Source organism: Aulonocara stuartgranti, assembly GCF_965226115.1.
Source record: "Aulonocara stuartgranti genome assembly, chromosome: 8".
NCBI lineage: Eukaryota > Metazoa > Chordata > Actinopteri > Cichliformes > Cichlidae > Aulonocara > Aulonocara stuartgranti.
Genome location: NC_138959.1, coordinates 16,210,147 through 16,226,292, shown reverse-complemented (window position 1 = coordinate 16,226,292; position 16,146 = coordinate 16,210,147). Strand labels below are relative to the sequence as shown.

Below are 16,146 nucleotides of genomic sequence, written 5' to 3'. Positions count from 1 at the left end.
ACAACTCAGGTGTTGTGTGAGTGCTAAAAATTAACAATGTTGCTAAAATAGTTAACTTCATCAGGGCAAGAGCACTGAATCAGAGTTTGTTGGACTTTGACTTGCAGAGCACTTCAGTCAGTATCACTGCTGGATTTTCTTTTCTTCTTTCAAACAGTCCACTATCCTTTGTCTTCAGAAAACTTAAAGATATCCAGTTGTGTTCTTTTCAAGCTTTTCATGACCCAGATGGGTGAGAACCTACACAGACATATTGATTAAATAGTGATACTGTGTTGGCCCATTTCACATTTTCATTTACTTTGACCAGTAGTTCAGAGGCGCGCCCCTCCACAATGGCCCTAGTTTTCCCTTGGCCCCTTGAAAAAATTAATTGCCCGCCCCTGATCTGAAATGTGAATGTCACTGCAGTAACTGAGATTCAACACAAGACGGAGCCCTTTAAGAACGAGCTGAGCAGCAAAAGTCTCAGATTTTGTATTTTATGCGAAAACATCTTCTGAATCAGAGGTTGGATTTGAGATAATGACTTTGCAGAGTGTGTGATACTTTGGGAAGAAGAAACAGATTAGTGAAGGTTTCCACCTCATTGACTAATTTCTTGTTGGAAAGAATCAAGTAAAGCCATACTGTTATCTGGGGCAGATTTTTTTTCCCATCTTTCCTCCTGCCAAAAAAGGAAAGCCTGGTTGCAGATATTACCAGACTCAGAACAGGAATATGTTGTGTCTACTCACATTATTTTCTCCCAGACTAAATAAGATAAATTGATTGAAATCTCATCTCCTCGTCCTCTGTGTAGCGGATGACCCCATACTGGCCTACACAGCCGAGGGACAGATCAATAATGTCCAGTGGGCTTCCACCCAGCCTGACTGGATTGCTATCTGCTACAACAAATTTTACTAGTTAGTGAAAAATATTAGTTAATTTTCAATTAAGTGCTAGCAACACATCTGGAAACAGCTGGGACAAGGCCATGTTTACTACTGTGTGTCATCCTGTTTGCTTTCGGCAACAGGTAACAAGAGGAAAATGGAGAGGCAGAGTTTCAGTAATCTGCAAAAATGGTATACATTTCGGAACAGTGTCCTCTATGTAAAATTCCCACTTTCAAATCACATCATCTACAGTACAATATATCTCTAAAAGACACTGCATTAAAAACAGGTAAAAACAGGGCTCAGGAACACTTCCAGTAATCACCGCTGGTGCCATCCAAGACCCTACAATAATACCAAGAAAATCAACACCTAGTCTTTCTTACAGGGAAATTACTGGTACAAGATCAAAGATGCTAGCTATGTCAGTAACTGCTGTTTAATTCAGCTTATCTCTATTCCCTCTTCATTATTTTCTATTGTTGCTGACATAAAATTAAAATTACTTAACACAACTTTGCGGATTTATGCAATGCAGTGCATTATATTAAAGATACTTTATGTGAACTAAATTATCAGCCACACCTCTTAATCTTTGAATTTGGATATTTTTTCAGTCTGATTGCTACAGGTGTATAAAACCAAGCCTAACCTGATTAATCTTGGCCAACATAATTCTCTAAATATTTACACTAAACATAGTGGACTCAAAGTGTCAGTATTGGGTCAGGCTAGAGTAAATGGGTCTGCAGGGAAATTCTTTAGAATTTAAAAAGATCATTATCCATACATGAACAGGGACGCCACTCACTAAGGTTGCTGAGGTGACATTTCTGGATTAGCAGTTATCTATATAAAATATAACAACCTTTCTGTTAGTTGTTCATTCAAAAGTATTAAGTGTTTTCAAGTTTATTTCTTTAGGCAAGTGTGAAGGAAGTACACCGCCCAGCCAAAGAACAAGTCACGTGCTAATATTTCATTGGGCTGGCTTTAGCTTTGATGATGGCACACTTTCCCCATGGTTTTAAGAAGTGATAATTATTATTCATTTCCATCCAGAATTGCATTAATCTTTCACCAAAAAATTGTATTGATGATGGGTGATGGGGGAGTCAGACTGCTAAAGTCTTCTCCAGCACACACAAAGATTCCCACTGGGGTTAAGGTCTTGCCTCTGTGGTAGCCAATCTATCCTCCATGTTCCCTGAACCGCTCATTTTAAACCTGGTGAATCCTGGCATTGTCAGATTGGTATATTCCCGTGCCATCATCAGAGAAAAAAAATCATTCTGTATATTCAGGTAGTCAGCTGACCTCGTTTTTTGGGCACATAACATTGGTGAACCTAGACCCCGAATCCAGTGGGGGGGTCTTTCGTATTTGGTTAGGTAAATCCACATGGTGACTGCTGTTTTTTGGCTGGGCAGTGTGTAAAATCCTTGTTTGCAAGCACTGTCTGTGTTCAACACTGTCCAATGTCCAAAGTAATAGTAAAGTAAAAAGTGTAATTATAAATAATTCTTCAATGACAAACGGATGGACTGGTCACAGAGCTCCTTCTAAATGTCTTTAAGAAGTAGGTGACACTGACTGTCAGACGATGGGGAGGACAGGATCCGAGAGGTGTTTCTGGATCTCTGCCAATCGTGATTGTATGTCCAGGCTCTCTGGTAGTGAGGGGTAGCGGAGGTTACCACACAGCCTGGAACTGTCCATGAGGGAGGATTTGACTGATGGCTGGGGTAGCTGAGGAGTTAGCCCAGTATGTGTGTCAGTTTCAGGGGTGATAGCCATGAACATGGTGTCATCAGATGCCGCAGTCACGTGGATCCCACTGGACAGTGAGTCCTGGGATTTGCTGGTCTGCTTAAGGTCTGTCTCAGCCGAGGTCTTAGTAAATAAGCACAAAATGTTGAGATGAAAGAAAATGAAATGCGTTTCAGATATATAACAGTGTTTTTCAGATATTTGGCCTAACTGATGAATTGTCGTGGTTTTTTTTGGTTTGATACCATACCTGTGTCGGTGCCAAGCTGTCCATTTGTATGGGGGAAATGGGATACATGTTATGCAGCACTGGAGTTCCAGCCCCATACAGGCCAGGGGAATCAGCGTGGAGAGTACTAGATGATACAGTGCTGTAAGCTGGAGGTACAGGGGCCATCTGTCTCTGGAGAAGCTGCAGAATAACACTGATGTCAGTTGTCATGCGAGTCTCCAGTCTGAGGAAATAAGAGGTACTAATTAAAAGATGGTGGAAGTATGAGAAGAATGAAGCAAAGTGATAATAAATTGCATGTCCAGACCCAAATGTTACATGCTTAAATTTACACCAGAAATAATGTCATGTTTACGTCCTGCTGATTTTGCTTGTTGACGTGTTGGTTTTAAACTTTATTCCAAATGAAAGTTTGCATAATTAGAGGCATGCCATAGACTGACAGGTGGTTGCCAATGCAGGCTGCAATAGCCTACTGGATATTCTTAAAATATGAATATACCAAAGTTACAATCCGCCCCCGTTGAATGTGTTTGTAGTGCTGATGCCTTTTAGAACATGTAATATGGCTAGCTGTGTAGATAGTTAATGTAATTAATAACTTAACAGATCCATGCTGTCTGATTCTTGTTTTGGTGAGTTCAATTTGATTATTTTCTCTATATTTTACTTAGCATTAATTTAACATATAGTCTCAAAACTGCAATTTACTAGAGCTTGCTAGCATAAACTGATAACTTAGGGCTCAAAATGTTTGTGCAAATATGATAAATTTTGACTCCAACGTAATGTAATGTAACTTATCGTACTATGAAAACTACCCTCACTGCAGGGAAAAATTATTGCCTGTGCAATATGTAACAGAAAAACTAACAAAATGATGTTATCTGTCCAAAATGCTATGTTGCTATGCTATGCTGGCTATGTTTCAGGAAGATTTTAGCACCTTATTTTCAGTTAGCTGTAGAAAAGTTAACTACATATAGCAAGCTAGTACTGAGGCTTTGGAAACATGTAACCACTAAACATGTGACATTAACTTTTCACCATTTTGCACATGCAGTGATCAATACAGTAGAATCAAGTGATTAAGATTTCAATGACACCTAGGACTAGAAACTGGTCTGCAACCATTTAGTAACCACCAGTTGTGAGAGAAAATATGTAATCCTCCACTGGTTGGCAATTGGTTGCTGGAGGCTGGTAGCAGTTGCTGGGAAATCGATTGCTAATGGCCTAGTCATATGGGCTTACAGACGAGTCCACAACCATCTGGTAACCACCTGTCACAAGGGGAAAATGTATACTCATTAACCAGTTGTTTGATTTTTGGGGGTAACAAACAAAGAGTAAGGAGGGACTTCTACATAATACAAAGTCGTTGGAGAGCCATGAATATTTTCCTCTCTGCTGTTGATTTCAATTGAGTTCTGTGCTGAACACAAGACATGAAAACTGGAATTTAATTTAACTTTTTGCATAAAGTCAGATTTCAACAAAGAAAAATTCAAAAAGTGCTCAAAGTCTCAGATGGAACTAAAAAAAAGTATGGCTTGGAGTGATGCTCATATGGAAATGAATATAGTATAGATAGTTTTTGAATTTTTTGCTTGTTAAAGAAACTCTCTACAGATATGTTAATTGTTCAGGTGTAGAAATGTAATGCTCAGGGTTACGTCAGGATTCCTTCGCTAAGCCATTGGTTCTATTACTTACAGCAAGGCTCGTCACGTTGCTGATGTATACATGCAAAATGAATTTGTGCAAATTTTCAAGATTCTTGGGTGATGTAAATGTTAACTCATCACCCATTTTAAGATAAGACAGAAAATTCATTGACTGAGGGAATTTAGGCAATGCAACATTTGAGGAGTGACATTTTGAGCCAAAGTCACTCCTCGTATCTTTTTCTCAGAAGTAGCAAAGATCAAAAGGTGAACGGTAGCAAATGCACCTGTTGAGCTGTGAATGCAAAATTTCAAGGCGTGTCTCAAGTTCACTGGGCCTTTCTTCTGTGAATGGTGGTGGGTGGCATGAGTTGCGGACAGAAGGTGATCGCCAGGCTTGACTGGAAAACTGCTGTGATTGTCTGTCTGACCAGTATTGATACATCCCTGGCACATTCAGAGATGAGGCTGAGGAAAATATCAAGACAGTGCTTCAAAGTGACACGTTTAAAAGAACCAAAACCTTTCAAACAGGGTAACAATCAAGACTGCAGTTAAATTTATATCTTGCAATTGCATGACAAAATCAAGACTGCCATCTACCTTGAGGACCCCGGTCAAACACTGCATCCTTCCCCACTGAGGTGCCACTTTGGGGGTGCAGTTGTAGTGCAGATGAAGAGTAATCCTGCCTGTCAGCTTCTGCAGAGTAATGCTCTGTTTTGGCACCATGGGCAAGAGGTTTTTCAAAGTCCTCACTTGCCTGCGAACATGACGATCCACAGCTACAACTGTCCTCCCAGCAGGCATGAGAAAATGACTGATGGCAGGCCTGAAGGGGATACGAGTCTTCGTGATCAATTCCATCTGTTCAAAGAAAAGCATTTCTGTCCTTCAGTTACAGTTTTCCCACGCATGACACCCACAGTTTGGGGTGTCAGGCAGCCAGAGTTGGCTCAATTACAAGTCAAGTTGAAACACAGGTGGTGGTGGTGGTGGTGTAAAACTTTTCAAATCTGTAAGGCCTGTTTTACAGGCATGTCTAAAGCATCTTTGGATTCCATGGATAATCTCAGTATGATTCAATGTCCATCCATTTAAGTCAGGATTTGAAATGGCTTTTCACATTGTTTGCTTTGTTTGCACGACTTTCTATGCATTTCATATCTCACCTGGCCTATTTCTGCAGTCCAGTGAGTGTATTTTGCATCTTGGTTTGTGGTGGTATTCACAGTCATCACCAGAATCATCATCTATTATTACTGGTGGCTCTTGATCAGCCTAAAGACGACAGAAAAAAATATTTATTATCTCACCAAAGTGACAGTATAAAATATCTGTTTTTAGCATTAGGTGAAGTGTGTTACAATAAACTGTCAATGTACATCTCTCAGGTCAAAGGTTATCTCCAGGTTCCTCCAGAAGTTGTCTGCAAAGCTTGGGTACATATCCAGGACCTCAAGAAGGTCATCCCTAAGGATGCGGTGCAGTTCACAGTAGGTGATGGTGTGTAGGTCTGAACTTGATTTCCCTGGCTCATCATAAAGGTGGATATGCTCACCAAAGATGTCATTCTTCTCTGTAAGAGGACAAAGATTTATTTGATTTGAGAAGGTCATTTTTGAGAGGACTTAAGGAGTAAAATAATGTATGGTTATATAGCTTTACCTAATATGGCCACCACTACATCCTCTCTGGTGACCTGGATGGAACCATGTGAGATGAAAAAGAGAGAGTCGAGGATGTCTCCATAGTGAATCAGAGTATCTCCAGGAGGTGCATGGACTGTCTTGAATCTCACAGATAAGACACGGAGACATGCTTGGCTGCCTCCTTGGAAAGCCTTGCAGTTCTGTAGCAGAGAGCGGTGCAAGTGCAAACAGATGTCTGCCTGCAGAGACTCTGGAAATCCCTTTAACACCTGAACAAAGAAATACGGTCAGAAGATACGTAACAATAAGAGAGATAAAGAACATCAAAGGAGCATTACCATTTTGTTTACTTACAGCATTCATGTCTATTCCGTTTGTGTATGTCCATGCATGCTGGAAATACTCCTCTAGTCGTTGGCGCAGACTACCTGGAATCTGATGGAAGCGGATAAACTCTTTGACTCTCAGCATCTGGGTGTGGTACCGGGTTGTACCAGTGTACAGCCGCTGGATTATGGCAGATACATTGCCAAATATGCTGGCGTACATGAGAGCTGATACAGAAGAGAAAGAGGACAAGAAGACAAACAGGATTGGGTCATTTCAGATGTAATAATGATAAAGTTGTACCAGTACCCAACTAAAGACTTAAATACAATGACCATTGGTTATTCAACTTACATCCAATGACCATGACACAGATGGAGAACATCTTCTCTGAGTTCGTGTTTGGAGACACATTACCGAACCCCACACTCGTCAAACTGCTCAGGGTGAAGTACAGAGCTGTGACGTACTTGTCTTTGACTGAAGGACCAGAGCTGGAGTCTGTTTCATTGTACGCCTTTCCAAGTTGCTCAGCCAGGTTGTCCAGCCAACCAGTCTCAGTGTACGGCCTCTCCACAAAGCCAATGGCATACCACATGCACGCTAGCCAGTGGGCGATGAGTACAAAGGTGCACATGAGCAAGAAGAGGACAGCAGCACCATATTCAGAATATCGGTCAAGCTTTCTTGCCACACGGACCAATCGCAATAGCCGAGCTGTTTTCAGGAGGCTTGTTAAGGTTGCCATCTTTGGTATCCATGAACAAGAGGGAACATGTAAGACAGGGATGGGCAGATAAAAGGTCAAACAGCTTCAATAACTTTTGAAACTCAATAGGGAACAACTTTTAAAGTTTAGACACTTAAGGATAAAAACCTTTGAAGCTTTACAAAGAATCAGAATTCTTACCTCGTCCGAGCTTGATCTGAAAATGAGAAGGTCAAACGGGATTGCTGCAAACAAATCAATAGGGAACCAGCCTTTGATGTAATGCTTTGCTATCTGGCTCGGCTGCATGACTACCTCGTCATTTTGGTCCACATAGGTCGTCCGAAGGTTGATGATTATATCCACAATAAACAGCACGTCCACCATAAGATCTGCCACATTTAGAGGGTTACATGTGTAGCCACAACTCCTTTGGCGTAAATCCCCATTTTCAGCCAACAGGAAGGCAGCTGAGTAAGGAGTAATAACAGCTGTGTAGAGGACCAGAAGGAGAATAATCCAGTCCCAAAATGCCTTAAAGGGGCTGTAGTGAAGCAAGATCCACCATGTCGTTTCTGGTACCTGGAGTTTGTATTCAGGCAGCACATCAGACTCCAAAGAGAGAACCTAAGCATATAAAGAATTCATCAGTATGCTCTTTACCTATTTCACAGGGAAATCAAAATATTTAACGAGTGCTGTTTTAATTGATTTTGAGGAATATACTTCTTCTCCCAGAAGGTGAATAAATATCCATCATGTACCCAAATCCCTTCTTTCTTTGATGAAAAGAACACCTAATCTTTTGCATGCAAAGGAAACCAGTAAACCTAGATTTCTACAAAACAAATATTAGTGTTTCTATTAAATCTCTCTCATAAACTAACCAATAGACCTTGTTAGAGCACGTACTGTTTTGACCAGGTTCTCGTTGGAGGCTGCGTGCTTTAGTTTTGCAACCTTGTAGGTCCAACAAATCCTTGACCATCCTGTCATTAGTGTCTTTCAGCAGACACAAGACTTGCAGAAAAGTTAGATCCAGATAAGGGAACCATATCCAAAATTTCACAAAACCTTAAAGATAGATAAAATAACAACATCCTGTTATCAACAGTCTAAGAACTGACTGAACGCAGGATGTTGGTTTGCTGGAAGCCAATAATGATGAGTTGGTCATGTGCTTTCACTGTCATTGAGTTCTGCCTATACCCTCAATATCGTATTATTTAATCTCACCAACTTTGCAAATAACTCTATGAAAAAGACAGATAAATTAGATTATTGACAGTCAGAGAGACAGGGATTACCGGGTACCCCCATGGAAGTTCACATGCCCCTTCCATTTGTTTTGAATCCATCTCACATGATCCCACAGAGCAGTGATGCAGGTCACTGAGCTTTAGGGGTCCAGCAGTGTTAACAGTAGGTGTTAATTTAACTGTGGCTCAGTTTTAGGTTCTACTTCACACCCAATGATGAATACAACCAGTCACCTGATCACCAACTGATTTTAAAAGGTTAATTAACAGAAGTCTTCCAGCGTGGAAACTTTCTAGAGCCCATCTTGTTCTCAGTATTTAAAAACATGATTACTTTCACATCCAGTGATGGACTGAACCAGGTCAGCAGTGAATGTGATCATTAATGGCAATACATTTCAGTCATTTGGATCTCATAAATGGGACCTGCAGAGCCCATGTGAGGTTCTCAGCTGCCATACCTGTGTGACCTTCTCTGTGACATTGGGCGAGCGCTCCCCCACTTTGAAGGAGCTGTGGAACTCCATTCGAGGAGTCGGAGATGAACGGCATTCGGGGCTCCTGATGGCCGGTCCCCCACCCTTCATGAGGTCTGAGTCAGACATTGAGCTTTGCTGTCCTGTGTATGATTAGAGAAACACTCCTTTATATTTAGACTAAAGAGATCACATCCAAGCTGGTTTCAAAAAAAAAATTTTGATCATTTTCTATAAAGAATTTTGACTTTTTCATAATATTACAATAGTTAGTGTATTAAGATTACCATTATTGTAAGCCTGATGTAATTTACTTTATTATGCTTTTGTTTATATAAAGACACTTATTGAAAACTTCTTGATACAGCTCTGTTTCCTAATACAAACTCCTCTGTACTCTAAATTTCCCAGAATGCAAGTCTAGCTGTGCCCCTCCCAAAATACTATGCCCTCACATAGTGCAAGGAGTCAATACTTTAATCCCTGCATGGCAAAGGCAGGATTTACATAGCTGAACAATCTTTCAATAGTCGATCAAATCTTCAGTCAAACATCACTAAAAGTGAACAGGACATACCTGATTTGAAACTTCAAAGTAAGATGTTCCTTTACCATATATACGCATCCAAAATATCCATCATTTCAAACACTTTTTGGACAAGTGTCTTCGAAAACATTCAATCTCCTCTTTCATATTTGAGTAAAACAAAAGTACTCTGTGTTTCTGTTGTGGCTGCAGATGTCAGTATTGAAGCCTTCACTCTGGCACGCAGCGGAGGACTGTCCTGCTGCTCGCATGCGACTGTGCAACTTTCCCCGACACTGGAAACCAATCAATGCCACGCTATAGCTGAGAAGAACCGACCGGAAAATCGATGACGAGCATTGATAACAGAACAAATGGGCTCAGAGCCATTACACTAGATCTCCCTGTTGACATCAAATTATCATTTCAGCTTTCTAATTTGGTTTAAATTAAAATTAGATTATATTTTGAGTATAGTTCAGGCTGCATGATGTCAAGTTGAAAAATTCAAAACAAAGTTGGAAATGGTGTCCACTCCATATGTTCCATGCAAACTGCTGAAGTGCAAGCTTATTGATTAAAATGTTGACACTACAGTTAATACAAGGGAGAAATGACCCATTATGACATTGTCCTTCAGCTGTAACCTTTAACATCTGTATTTCTTTTATTTGGTTCTTAAAAACGTTATATCATATTTTCCTCTTTTAAAACATTTTTGATGACAAAGGAAAATATTTAACAGTAGACAAGCGATGTATCACGCCTATACTTTACATGCCCTAACTGAAAAACTGCCAAATGTTTTCAGAGGTCAACCTAATCGATGACCCGATGGCCCAGGGCCAAGAAAAAAGTACATCAGGAAAGTTCATTGGTCAGATGAGGGTCTGTTTTGGCCAGTGATGGGGTTTCTGGCCTTTGAGGTCCCTTATGATGCAAACAGATACAATAGCTTGCAGAACCAACTTTAGCAGAAATACTAGTTATTCATTTTCTTTTTTGACTTTATCAGTCTGTCACATCATTCTTGAGAAACTTTTCTCCAACTCTTCTTTACAGCATTGCTTCAGTTCATTGAGTTTTGCAACTATTTGTTTTGCACAGCTCTCTTAAAGTTCCTCCACAACATTTCACTCAGACTGAGGTCTGGGCTTTGACTGGACCATTGCAGCACCTTCATTCTTTTATTTTTCAACCATTCTGTTGTAGATTTGCTGATATGCTTTGGATCATTTTAAAGTGTGCGTGTTAGTCCTCATAGGGAAATAGTTCCTCTGCATTTAACCCATTCACCCAGTGAAGCAGTGGGCAGCCACCAGTGCAGCGCCCGGGGAGCAGTGTGTAGGGACGGTACCTTGCTCAGGGGTACCTCAGGGTAGCCGTTCAGTGGAGTCGAACCCCCGACCTTCTGATCATGGGGCCACCACTCTACCTACTGAGCTATCCCTGCCCCCCTGCTTTAGCTGTCAAGTAGATAGCCTTACATTTGACTGTAGAATTCTTTGGTATACAGAGGTGTTCATGGTCAACTCAGTGACCTGTAGCCACAAAACAAGCCCAAATCACCACCTCTCCACCACCATGTTTAACAGTTGGCATGAGGTGTTTGTGCTGTGTTTAGTTTTCCCCACATGTTCCACTTTGGTCTTGTACAAAAGCAACAAAAAACTAACAAATAATGTAATATCAATATTTGTTGTTATTTTAGTACCTGCTAAGGAAACAATGCGTTTTTACATCCTCACACGTTAACTCTTAAAAAAATAAACATACTCTTTCAATTCTGTATCATACGGCTGAACGCTCTTTATCTAACTGCCTGTTTTGGACACTTTAAAGGAAAGAGACGCTACCATCACCAGCCCTGCTGGTTTGTTTACCACAGCCTTTGTTTTTCGCAGTGATACCTAGAGCTGAGCTGAGTCTAAATTTATTTTAAATCTTTAGTTACTAGTTATTTTGCAGATTTGGACTAATAATTGGTTGTGATCTGTCCTAAATGCAGCTGCGTGTCTTTTAATATTTCCAGAAAGAGATCTCATATCCCCTAACTTTAATATATCTTCACTGACTCCCTGTTGACTTTCGAGTCAGTTTTAAAATTTAAATGGCAATGCACCCCGGCACATGTTAAAACTTTTACTGACCCACTCTTTCAACCCTTAGGACTTTGGAACAGACTGCTGGTGGTGTCTCATTTTAAAATGAGTGGAAACCAGGCCTTTGGGGTGGGGTGGCATGAGTTGCACTTATCTCTTTGTTTTACTGATTCAGAAGAGGCTTTTAAAAAAGGCTAGACATTCCTACTCAGACAGGCATTTGAGTATTTATATGTAAGACTTTGTGTTGTTCATGTATCTGATATACTGTATTTAATTTTTTTTCATTTGTTGCCAGGCACGTTCTGACGTTGGCCTTGAAAGATGCTTTACAAACACATTTCTCTTAATGACGAGGTATTATGGATGAAGCAGGGACTATAGGAAGCCAATCAATTAGATTTTTTTGTGGGCCAGTTAAAGTGTGACCTTCTGACCTGGAGGCCCAGAGGATAAAAACATGTTATGTCCTGTTGTTTGCATTTTTTCACTTTTTTCAGCATGTCTATTGTGCATGTTTCTACTGTGACTATTATAGAAAACAGATTTTAGACAAAAGCATTACTCAAAGCTGTCTCTCATGTCTGGATGAGGGCTGAAGTTTTATTTTAAACTGATCCGTGCTAATCCACAAACACTTGTTCCTTCTATGAGTCCAAAGGTTAACTTTGAGGTCATGTTCAATCAAAAAGGACTCATTAAAACACCTCTTTTAATAACTTTTACAAACCTACATGATGAATTCTTTCGTCAGTATGGAGATGCAGTTCACTTCCCACAGCACAGTGTATTTCAGGATGGCTTCCCCCCCACATACAGACCACATCCATAAGGCTAATACAGTCACACTTTCAGACTCTCAATTTTAATTTCAAGACTCTGTTCTTACTGATAACATGCAGTATCGGCACCCATGAGGTGTCAGCTGGCAAATCCTTTGTCTCCAATATTCCACAGTTAGTGTCCACCTAGTGTCCAGAGACTGTCCTCAGCTGTGAGCCTGGATGTTGTCCCACACTTTGACTACATCTGGACAGTCATTGAGGGCTTCTATTAGAATTGAAGCAGCATCGAGGTGATCCTCGTCCAGGGGTGCGTGTGTGCGGGGAACAAACTCCAGCCCAGAGGACAAAACCTCCATTCCTAGCTCCTTTAACAAGGCCCTCACCTTATTCAGGTCAGCCACATCACAGAGAAACTAAAGACAAAGAGGTAGATCAAGCTGTTAAATAAAATTTGTACCTATTATTATAATATTGTAATTATTTATTTATTTTTTTAGATTTCTACATTTCAGAGACCTTGAGTATTTCTTTTTTCATTTTGTATTGAATGCACAAACTGAACTGTATTTAACCTGAGGACAGATCTGAAGGTTGTGTGTTCTACTGTACTGTATGGAAAACTGAAAAAAAACATCTGTTTGTCGGTATCTCGAAGAATTAAATCATTCCAATCAGTTATTTAAAGGCACATATCAAAACTGAAATCATTTTCCTGGAGGTTGATGTCCGACCTGCAGCAGGGGCTTCTCCTCCTCATCCTCCGTCTCTTGGACGTCTTCGGCTCCAGCCTCGATGGCCAGCTCCAGTGCTCTCTCCGTGGTGATGTTCTGACCTGGCACGACCACCACTCCCCTCCTCTGGAAGTTATGCCGGGCTCCGTCTGACAGCATCCCCCTGAGGATGGAAGCAGAATTAAAAAAAAAAATTTTATTCCGAAGGCTTACAAACAGATACGTTTACTTCTTCAATAAAAGAATAAAAACAATAAGAACATGTTAGTAGTAAACAAGCAAGCTTAAATACATCTCCCTGCTGTTTTTTCATCACTTATACCAGCAATACAATCTTTAATAAAGACATACATTACAACATACTATTAAGCTTTCATCACTGCTGTTTCCTGCAACTAGAGGGACATCTACTGGCTACTTTACAACAAATCTTTTGTATAGTGTGTGTAGAAACCTGAAATTTCCTATAACAATCTGATATTCTCTGTCCATGTTCTTTGTTTTTTTTTTCCTAATCTTTAAAAATTAAAACACTGCTCCTCTCGCATGTTTTGAATATTTTATCAAGGTATTCTCAGGTAATCTCTTAAGATTTGTTAACACTGATTTTGCATACAGCTGGGATTTGTTTTGTGTGAGAGAAAATTGATGCATCTGTTAACCTTAAGTACATGTCGAGCAGGTTAACACTAAAACCATCGGCGATGGTGTGAAAACGCTCGTAAACCTGACACAGTTACAGAAAGGTGAGACTACAGGAAGCCGGGCCTGACCCATTCTTGTTAAGCAGGCGTTTGATTTCCTGGTGGGTGCGTGAGTTGTTGTCGGTTAGGACTTCGACAAGCAGCAGACACCCGCCGGGTCCCCGAGCCTCAAACATGTGCTGAGATGCTGGCTTGGCCTTTTCCTGCAGAGACAGGACACAAGACGAGAAGATGACTGCAGCACAGTATCACAAAAAATAACACATACAGTTATGTTCTTAAGTATTTGGACAATTACACTTTTTGATATTTTTGTACACCACCACATTAGATTTTCACTGACTCTTGTATTTACAGCAGGCTTTAAGATTTCTGTGATGGGCAAACTGCGAATTAATAGTACAACACATTTAAAACAACTGTTACTGGAATCAAACTAAAAACCAGGGGAAACAGGCGAGTTCTGAGTAAGAACTCAAAGGTCTCTAATGATATTCTGGGGTAGGTGGTTCCACAGGGAAGAGCCTAAAGCTGAAAATGCCAGATGCCCGTTATTTTTTAGCCCTGTGATAAGAGCATCCAGAATCATCTGATTAGAAGACCTTAGTGCTGTAATGGAGTGTGGATGGTTAAAAGCTTAGATAAATAAGGGGGCAGGACAATTCAAACAATTAAAAACAAGCAAGAAAATCTTAAAAATTAAATCTAAAAGAGTGGATAAAACGGGGACTGTGTGTTCTCCATTGACTTGTTCTTAACTGTGTCACATTTTACTATTATATTTATAGATTTTTAATGACCCTCACCTAAGACTGCTACCCGGCTAAACAATGCATAAAAACTATTGGATGCAGGTAACCTGCAAACATGCTCTGTGCTCACACTGGGGAGGATCTGTTTGAAGTGGCACCACAGATGCTTTCTGTATCTCTGTGCCAGTAAGGTTATCAACGTACCGCACTCTTGACTGCAGCATCTATGGATGCTTTGGGCATGTTCTTGCTCCTGCACTGCTCCAGTATGTGGGCCAAATTTAGATTCAGCTCTGGGTTAGATCCACCTTCTGAGGATGACAACCAGAAGTGAAATTTTATCCAATCAGAAACCGTAAAGCAGTGAAGCTCCGATTAAACAAAACAAAACCCATTCTCACGTACCTTTGACAGCTATTCTTATCATCATACCAAACTTCATAAACATCCTCCCCCTCGCCTCATCTTTTGGTCCCTTGACGTGCTTCACCTTTGACCACTTGTTATGTCCGGCACACAAAGCGGGGCACAGCTGCAGTGTCCGGGCAGGAGGAGTCCTCCACCCTGAGGACACCACACATGAAGACGGCGGGAGAACTGGCTCCAGAGACGGGAACCTGCTGGAAGCCGCGGACACAGGGGGGCGGAGAGCTCTCAACAGCAGCAGCACCGGAGCCGCCATGCCCTTCACACACACAGACACACAACTACATGAACGCTCCTGCTGCACATGTAAGATAAGATAAGATAACCTTTATTAGTCCCACACGTGGGAAATGTGGAGCAAAGACTACGTTTAATGAGTGAGCTGAAAGTCTCCGTCAGAGGGAGAGAGCTCCAAACTTTGCTGTAACCACAGTAAATAATAAAAACTGTCTGAAGTTTTCCAACTTACGAGCTGACAAGTCAGGAGAGCACGCAGCTGCTTCTGCCCTTGTTGTCAGACCGGTACTTCCGGGTTGAGATGACGTCGGAATCGGACCTGTCAAAATAAAGGCTGTTAAATTATTTTAAATCATGACATTTGTGATACAGTAAATTCGTAATAGTGTGCATTACTATACATATATTTTTAAATAACTGACCACAGGAGTTACGGAAATGTTAATAGAACATTTAATGAATTAATAACTACATTCTCACTTACCAATTTTGTCTTTAGTAGTTGTAAAATGAATTAAAAAAAAGATTTTTATTTATTAAACGCCAAATAACAACAACAGTCGTCTCAAGGCGCTTTATGTTTTAAGGTAAAGATCCTACAATAATACAAAGAAAACCCGAACAACCAACAATAGTCAGGAAAACAAAAAGAAAGGATTACAAAACACGCACAACAAACACAGAAAATATTCATTTCCATTCAGTTTTATTTATATAATCCCGAATCACAAATGTTGTCTCAAAGTACTTTATATTGTGGAGTTAAGATCCTAGAATAACATGACGCACTTTAAGCAAGAAGTTGGCAACAGGAAGAAACCTCTGGTAGAACTAGGCTCAGGGAGGAGCAGGCACCTGCAGCGACTGGTTTGGGATGAGAATAAATAAGAAATAAAAATAAGAAACAAAC

The 16,146-nt window shown here is 40.5% G+C and overlaps 2 protein-coding genes across 5 annotated transcripts; both read right to left on the bottom strand.

Moving 5' to 3' along the window:
- Nucleotides 1-12,080, bottom strand: kcnh6b (potassium voltage-gated channel, subfamily H (eag-related), member 6b). Of its 2 annotated transcripts, none has more exons than XM_082543530.1 (11): nucleotides 8,959-12,080; nucleotides 7,440-7,865; nucleotides 6,884-7,277; nucleotides 6,557-6,756; nucleotides 6,219-6,471; nucleotides 5,936-6,129; nucleotides 5,723-5,831; nucleotides 5,154-5,417; nucleotides 4,838-5,018; nucleotides 2,902-3,106; nucleotides 1-2,774 (listed from the first exon to the last, which is right to left on the bottom strand). In XM_082543530.1, the coding sequence occupies exons 1-11, from the start codon at nucleotides 9,100-9,102 to the stop codon at nucleotides 2,478-2,480; spliced, it is 2,667 nt and encodes an 888-aa protein (XP_082399656.1). In that variant the 5' UTR covers nucleotides 9,103-12,080; the 3' UTR covers nucleotides 1-2,477. The 2 variants fall into 2 exon arrangements, with proteins under 2 accessions (XP_082399656.1, XP_082399657.1); XM_082543531.1 differs by lacking the exon at nucleotides 8,959-12,080 and adding an exon at nucleotides 8,151-8,264.
- Nucleotides 12,081-12,166: 86 nt separating this feature from the next.
- Nucleotides 12,167-15,547, bottom strand: taco1 (translational activator of mitochondrially encoded cytochrome c oxidase I). 3 transcript variants are annotated; one of them, XM_082543533.1, is made up of 6 exons: nucleotides 15,469-15,547; nucleotides 14,979-15,258; nucleotides 14,778-14,884; nucleotides 13,891-14,024; nucleotides 13,118-13,280; nucleotides 12,167-12,799 (listed from the first exon to the last, which is right to left on the bottom strand). In XM_082543533.1, exons 2-6 carry the CDS (start codon nucleotides 15,253-15,255, stop codon nucleotides 12,590-12,592), a joined length of 891 nt encoding a protein of 296 aa, XP_082399659.1. In that variant the 5' UTR covers nucleotides 15,256-15,258; nucleotides 15,469-15,547; the 3' UTR covers nucleotides 12,167-12,589. The 3 variants fall into 3 exon arrangements, with proteins under 3 accessions (XP_082399659.1, XP_082399660.1, XP_082399661.1); XM_082543534.1 differs by having other exon boundaries at nucleotides 14,979-15,297; nucleotides 15,469-15,531; XM_082543535.1 differs by having other exon boundaries at nucleotides 14,979-15,294; nucleotides 15,469-15,505.
- Nucleotides 15,548-16,146: the final 599 nt, after the last annotated feature.